This window comes from Sinocyclocheilus anshuiensis, unplaced genomic scaffold, assembly GCF_001515605.1.
Source record: "Sinocyclocheilus anshuiensis isolate Anshui unplaced genomic scaffold, SAMN03320099.WGS_v1.1 scaffold941, whole genome shotgun sequence".
Classification (NCBI taxonomy): domain Eukaryota; kingdom Metazoa; phylum Chordata; class Actinopteri; order Cypriniformes; family Cyprinidae; genus Sinocyclocheilus; species Sinocyclocheilus anshuiensis.
The window spans coordinates 108,058-115,824 of NW_015555791.1; the positions used below are offsets into that span (position 1 = coordinate 108,058).

General features: G+C 37.7%; 1 protein-coding gene across 6 annotated transcripts in view; it reads left to right on the forward strand.

The window, feature by feature from the left end:
* The window catches only part of LOC107674828 (inner centromere protein A), a 37,610-nt gene that overhangs the window by 25,890 nt on the left and 3,953 nt on the right, over positions 1 to 7,767 (forward strand). For 5 of the 6 annotated variants that reach the window (XM_016468933.1, XM_016468932.1, XM_016468935.1 and 2 more), the window contains 6 exons: positions 300 to 409; positions 539 to 662; positions 3,397 to 3,519; positions 4,209 to 4,408; positions 4,493 to 4,592; positions 4,752 to 4,844. In XM_016468933.1, coding sequence (XP_016324419.1) covers positions 300 to 409; positions 539 to 662; positions 3,397 to 3,519; positions 4,209 to 4,408; positions 4,493 to 4,592; positions 4,752 to 4,844 — 750 coding nt within the window. The remainder of the gene's footprint in view (positions 1 to 299; positions 410 to 538; positions 663 to 3,396; positions 3,520 to 4,208; positions 4,409 to 4,492; positions 4,593 to 4,751; positions 4,845 to 7,767) is intronic. The other variant, XM_016468936.1, reaches the window with a different exon arrangement.

Sequence of the window (7,767 nt, forward strand, 5' to 3'; positions counted from 1 at the left end):
TTTTTTTTTTTTTTTTAAATGGATGGGTGCTTTTTATTTCACTTCTTTTGGACTGAAGCAATGCAACACCCCCTGACTGCCATTAAACAGCTTGAAAGATCAAAGACAATTTTTTTTATACAACTCCGACTGGATTCGTCTGAAAGAAGAAAGTCATATACACCTAGGATGCATTGAGGGTGAGTAATTTATGAGCTAATTTTCATTTTTGGGTGAACTAACCCTTTAATTGCTTTTTTTTTTTATTTTATTATTTTTTTTTTTTTATGATCACTCTAAAATGATAATTTTTCTTCCAGGAGCGAGAACGGCAGAAGTGGGACGCATTGAACAAGAAAATAGAACAAGAGAATGAACGAAAGAAAAAGATTGAGGAGGAGAGACGAAAGAAACAGGAAGAAATGAAAAGGTGGGAAGGTGCTTTTCCTATGTGTGTTTGCCATTGATTGATTTGGTACTATTCAATAAATCTGGATAATTAATCTAGTTTAAGTGTGAATGCAAATCAGGACTCAAAAGTGAATTCTGTCCGCTTTAGGAAGCGGGACGAGCGTTTGAAACGGGTTGTTGAGGCTCGAGTGAAAGGTGAAAAGGAGAAGGAGCAGGAAAAGAAAAAGAAGATTGAAGAAAAGATGGCACAGCTGGAGAAGAAAAATGACATGGTACTGAAGCAACACTCTACAATGCGAGTAAATCACTCGCATATGCGACTAAATCTTCACTCTGGGTGACTAAAGTATGTCTAATATTAGCCACTGGCTAATACTTTTTTTAGATTTTACTCGCCAGTGTGAGAGTTGGATGCTAAGGCCCAATCCCAATTCTAGCCCTTCCCCTTTCCCCTCCGTTTCGCGCGTTCACGTGAAGGGGTAGGGGTGTCTCAATTCTCTTTTGGTTGGAGGGGTAGGGGTAAGGGGAAGGGCCAGACAGCCCTTCAAACGAAGATTTTTCGGGACCACACTTCAAACGAAGGGGTATGAATTATCTCAGCGTAAACCAGCTTCAGGGGCAACATGACTGCCCGGGCGAACAAAGACCCATAAATGTAAGCATTTTTGGCATTAATAAAGATTTTAATGAAAAGTAATCATTTGTTGTGTTACATTCAATCGTGTGTTCATATTTACGGTCATGCTATTCAAAGAAATGTATGCAAAAAAACGCTAAAGTTTGCTAACGTCATATCATTGCTGACTGTACGATAGTGCCACAACATATTTTCATGTCTGATCAGGGCGATAACCACCGTAGACATTGAGGAGGGCTAGTACCCCCAATAATTAGAAATCGCTAAACCCTTTCCTCAAATATTGCCAATTCGAGAGAGAGAGATTAAAGTTGCGTGTATGTGCGTCTGTGAGTTTCTCTTTTTAGAGTTTACGTCAAAAACAGCAATTTTATCCTCTCATTCCTGGAAAATATAATGTAGCGATTCTGTATTTAAACTGTTATTAATAAAAGTCGTGGGGCAGCATTGACAAGTTTCTTTGCTCGTGTGTGTGTGTGTGTCAGTAAGCAGCGCGTTAATATAGAACCGTAATTAAAGGCTCTAATGCACACACCAGCACACCAGTATAGGTGTGTGTATTGTAGGAGCTAGACGACGTATGATGATGTGTGACGTATAGTAGTGGGGTCCCAATTCTAAGGGGAATATTTTCACCCCTACCCCTTGACGCACTTTCAAGGGACATGGGGAAGGTGTAGGCGAAGGGGATAGAATTGGGATTGGGCCCAAGTATAAGTTTAGCACAGATATGTTTGCACTCACAGAGCACTCTGACTGAGTGCTTCAGAGTTTCAGTCTCTGTCAAGCGATCTGTGCTATTTTTCATTTCATCTCATCTCAATGGATGCACAGCGCATGTGTTTGTGTATTTGACGTACCGTAAACTCTAGTGTGAAGGCGCACGACTCGCCTTCGCTTTGTCTCACACACGCAAAGAGAAAGAGCGAGAGTCTTGCATAACATGCAGAATTGACATGCAACATTTAAACGATATTCTTTGTTGTATTTTCCAAATAACAGCGTTCCTTTTGGAATTCTTCAGCTTTTAAGAACTGCCGGGTTCTCCGGTGGTAGGCGGAACTAATGCGCAAACGGCAATCTCATTGGCTGGCGCTCACTTATTATCATCCCTGTTTTGATTTCAGCAAATCAATTTGAGCGAATGCAGACAACGTGATTAATATTCACATTAATATAATGACCAGCAGCTCATTAATCCTTTTGCGTTTTATATTGTTGTTAGTAGTAGAATTCGCAGTAGTATTATCTTATCAGTGTTGTTTTTTTGTTTTCCCCCCTTTTATTTTTATAGAAACTCTAAATGACGAACTCTAAATTAAGCACCACCACCAGTCCTAAGTTCAGTTAAAATGACAAATATGCATTCATACATGGTTATTCTAATTACTAAAGTTCTATCATATAATGCTTAATTATCATTAGAGATGCACCGAATGTTCGGCAACTGAAATTATTTGGCCGAAAATATAAAAAAAAGCTTGAATAAGCAAAAAGACCGAATAAATTGTTCTGAACAATGATGTGACTGGATCCAATAGAGGCGCGCACTAATGCAGCAAACATGTCTGCAGTGTGGAAGCATTTAAAACTGAGAAATACGCAAAAATCATTATAAGCACTGACAGCGAGAGACTGTTTAATACTGTGTTGCGTGTCTTCAATGAGAAGAGGAAGGGTGGTTGTTGCTGGTTACTGTATGATGATTGAAATCACAAAATGGCCTCAAATGATTAGTAAATAAACTGCAGAATGTTATGTTTTCTAATGTTTTAAAAGAATTCTCTTCTGCTCAGCAAGGCTGCATTTATTTGTACAGTTAAAAAATACAACTGATTCAAGAAGGGGGTCTCAAATGGTTAACTTATTAATTTTAAGTTAAATTGTGCTTTGATGGTATAGTGTCTGCTAGAATGTTAAAAATTGTTCAGTAAGTATTTTTAAATCTAGACAAGCTAGACAAAACCGTAAAAAGCACATTTTGGCTATTTAATTTATGCAATGGTGGAAAAAAATGTTGGCTAAATTTATGGGGAGAAAATCTGTATTCGGCCTTCGACCCTGTAGCTTTGGCCAAGAATTTTCATTTCGGTGTATCCCTAATTGTCATAATATATTATAATTATTGACTGACTTCTGTTAAGTGTACTTGTGTATAAAATAGTATATCAAATATTTAATATTAGTCTGGTGAGTAAACTAAAAAAATGTACTAGCCAATGGCGATTCTATTGCCATGGTGTCCGTAGAGGGTTGTGAAGATCTTAAGACTCAGAGGAAACCCACACTAACTTTTCTAGTGTTAAGTTGGAGTGTTTGATTAAAGTTTTTCATAATCTCTATTGTGTCTCACTCACTCTCTCACTCAGCTGCGTGTTGAGCGGTTGGCTGAGGAGAAAGCCAAGAGGAAGGTTGCCACTAAACGACAGGAAGAGCTGGAGCTCCGCAAGAAACAGGAGGAGGCAGCCAGACAAAAGAAACTTCAGCAAGTTGTAAGTCAACCTCAGCAATCAAAGTGGGGAGCCCATGTTGAAAGAAATTCATGTGTAGGTGATGGATGACCTCAAATAATGAAAGCGTACTTTACAAACAAATTGTGTATTTATTCTTTTGCAACTTTCCTTTTCGATCCAAATAATATCAAGCTTAATATGTTCGATTTTTATATATAGATTTGTTTCTTATGCTCATCAATGCTGCAGTTATTTGATCTATATAGTGAGCAGTAATATTCTGAAATATTATTACAATTTAAAATTGTTTTCTGTTTGAATATATTTTCAAATATATTTAATTCCTTTGCTGAAAAGCTGAATTTTCAGCATCATTACTCCAGTCTTAAATGTCACATGATCCTTCAGAAATCATCATAAGATGTTGATTTGCTGCTCAAGAAACATTTGATTATCAAAGTTGAAAACAGTTGTGCTGCTTCATATTTTTGTTTTTAAAAAAACTGTTTTTCAGTATTCTTTGAATAGAAAGTTTAAGAGCAGCATTTATTTGAAATAGAAATGTTAGTATGATTATAAATGTTTTACTGTCACATTGGATCAATTTAGTGCATGCATAAAAGTGAAATTATATATTTGTTTAATTATCCCAAACTTGTATAATTTATTAATTTTATTTTTTGTAGCTAATTATAGTTAACTATTTATATACTTGTCTTTTTCTTCAGGAGGAAGAGGAGCGGCGGCACCAGGAGATGCTGGCCAAACGCAAGGCTGAAGAGGAGCGAGAGAAGGCCCGCAAACTGGCCGAGGCTGCACGTGCTCTGGAGCTGAAGAAGGAACAAGAGCGGGAGAAAGAGAGGGAGCGCGAACGAGAGCGGGAAAGAGAACACGAGCGGGAGCGAGAAAGACAGGCTGTAGCTGAGAAGTTGGTGTTCATTTTTCGTGCACTTGTTTGAAATGAAAGCATTACATTCAGAGTTACTAAATACACATGTTCATGTCTTTGCAGAGAAAGACTGGAGAGAGAGAAGGCTATTGCTCTTCAGAAGGAACTGGAGAGAGCAGCCAGAGAGAAAGAGAGGAGGGAGATGGAGGAGAAGAGGAAGATGGTAAGGATTTTGTTGTTTGTTGTCCTAATGACTTTTCTGTTATTTTTGTCATAATCGGCATGCAACAAGATGTGTTGATGGTTGGTTTTTATATTTCTATCATGTGGAACACCACTGGTCTAAAATCCCATAATCTCATCAAATTTGTTCCTTTAACAGGTAGAGCAACGGAAGGCTGAAGAGGAGAGGGAAGCCCAACAGAAACGTGCGGCTGCAGCCTCCGCCCCGGCGCCCCCTACAGTTACAGCACAGGTAATTACCAACAGCTAAAGTCAATTATCCTTGTTTTTTAGTATTATTTATTATATTCTCCTATCCACCTTTTTCTTTAACGTGGAAGTAAGCCTATGGGCGAGACTTCGAGATCATTAACCGCTATAGGTAAATGACAAGAATAACAACGTGCAGTAAACGGTAAAACTGTTTGCACCACAAACCAGTGTGTTCATAATTAAGATAATACATTAAAATAATATGGTAAGATACCAATTTTCAATATCAAGCATCAAAACGAACCGTTTTGTACAGCTAAAAATAGCTGGGCGCGAATGAGACCAGAAGCTAGACCCATAGAATTTACAAATGGCCACGCCCATTTTTACGGCAAGAAAAAGGTGTAGTGTTTAGTAATTTTGAATTAGCTTTTACATGTACTTTTTAAGTTTATTTTATATGCATTTGTCCTTTATTAGTTAAAATGTATGTGTGTGTGTGTGTGTGCGTGTAATTTCTCCCTTTTTTTTTTTTTCTTTTTTTTTTTTTTAGTAACTTATTTTAATGTAGAAATTTTTAGGGCTGGTTATATGGTTATATTTAGGACGTTATATGGTGCATATATTTAGCAAAATGCCCCTCTCTACAGTTTATTTTTCTATCTGACTAATGAGTTTATGGTCAGTATATGTTTTTTCTGAGGTAAATGTGACGTTACGTGACACATTGTTTACAAGCCGTTATATTGACGTCTTTGTGCGGCTTAAACACTGATTGAGCACATACATGAGACAGGATATGGATTGTAAAGTTGTACTCTTTTAACTTGCCTTCGGATGTTTAGTCATGTTTATTTTGTGCTGAAACTGGTATTAATGTGGAGGAGATGATCCGTTCATGTGCGCTTTGCTGTTGAACTGAGGCGCTACAGCGATCTGTCACTCCACATTAAACAGCGCCAAAACTGCATTTATTGTTTGAATACTGCAATACAATGGACAGAATTTTAAATCTGAGACTTCGTTTCATATTAAAAGTACCAAAGCACAATGCTTATTGCGATTTATTGGATGGGAGGTGCCCTTCAATGTTCCGTCCATTAAAGTTAACTGAAAACAGGCTAGACTAATCGATTCTTGGATTTAAGAATCGATATCGTTCTGTAAAAATGAGAATAGATTAATATCGAGATATCTATATTTTTTTTACCCAGCCCTAGTAATTTTACCACTTCAACTAACTTAATTCAGTTAGTTGCTAAATCCACATTTATCATTTTACTTTATTCATCTAATATTTATATTTGGTTCATATTTTTAGCTAACGATATCAACACTGGTAGGCAGCGTTTTGTGGAAAAATAATAAAACTAAATTTAAAAGTGTACACACAGTGGGGAAAATATTTATTTGATCCCCTGCTGATTTTGTAAGTTTGCCCACTTACAAAGAAATGAAGGGTCTGTCATTTTTATGGTAGGTTTATTTTAACGGATAGAGACCGAATACCAACCAAAAAATCCAGAAAAAACACATTATATAAAGGTTAGAGATTGATTTGCATTTCAGTGAGTGAAATAAGTATTTGATCCCCTACCAACCAGCAAGAATTCTGGCTTCCACAGATTAGTTATGTGCCCATGTGGAACACCGATTAGTCCTGCCACTTTAAGAAGTTACTCCTAATGTCAGCTCGTTAGGTGTATAAGACACCTGTCCACACAATCTGTATCTTCCATTCTAACCTCTCCCACCACCATGGGCAAGACCAAAGAGCTGCCAAAGGATGTCAGAGACAAGATTGTAGATCTGCACAAGGCTTGAATGGGCTACAAGACCATCAGCAAGAAGCTTGGGGAGAAGACAACTGTTGGTGCATTATTTGAAAATAAAAGAAATACAAAATAACCATCAATCGGCCTCGGTCTGGAGCTCCGTGCAAGATCTCGCCTCATGGGTTAAGGATGAGTTGTAAAAGAGCATAATAGGACCCCTTTAAGGCAGTTGGGACCACAGTCATCAAGCAAAACATTGGTAACACTACGCCGCAATGGACTAAAATCCTGCTCAAGAAGGCACATGTACAGGCCTGTTTAAAATTTGCCAGTGAACATCTAAATGATTCAGAGAAGGTGCTGTGGTCAGATGAGACCAAAATTGAGCTCTTTGGTATTAAAGGGGGTCATATGATGCGATTTCAGTTTTTCCTTTGTCTTTGGAGTGTTACAAGCTCTTGGTGCATAAAGAAGATCTGTAAAGTTGCAAAGACTAAAGTCTCTTCGTATTTCAGAAGGCGGGCCTTCATTTGATACAGGAACTATTCGAGCCGTTCATGCCACACTGGGGAGAGGGGTGTTATAATGTAAAATACGTGAAAAATAATGTGTAACCTAGTATGAGAGCCTGTTTTAGTACACCCCCAAAACAAAATCAAGACTTTGTAAAAGAGCATAATAGGACCCCTTTAAAGAAACCGATATGAATACCCTTCTACATTACAAGAGTTTCCATCCCTGGAATACATTTGGGGGCATTGTATGATCCCAACCTCTAGGATTTGCCAGAATCTGCACAAGAGAAACTGATTTATAGGATGCCACAAAAATCCATTTCAAAGCATTAAAAACAAGGGGCTATTCATGATCACGACTACGACAATTATGCAAACAACATGTCCAAACTTTTACAAGTCCTAACGTCCGACCCTCCCCAACAAATCAGATCCTAGTTCCAGCAATACGTTTTTTATATTTAAAGAATTTGCCACTGACGATTCAAACGTGGGTTTTGAGCAGTGTAGAGTAGCGTTTGTAGTTTGTAATTTCACCGATCACAAATGCAGACATGGTTTTATGTTTACACAGCGCAATGCAACGTGTAAAAAGACCATATAAGTCATTATAATCCATAATTATGTCCCCACTGAATGCAACAAATGCCTCGTTTATAATGGGTTTTAATGT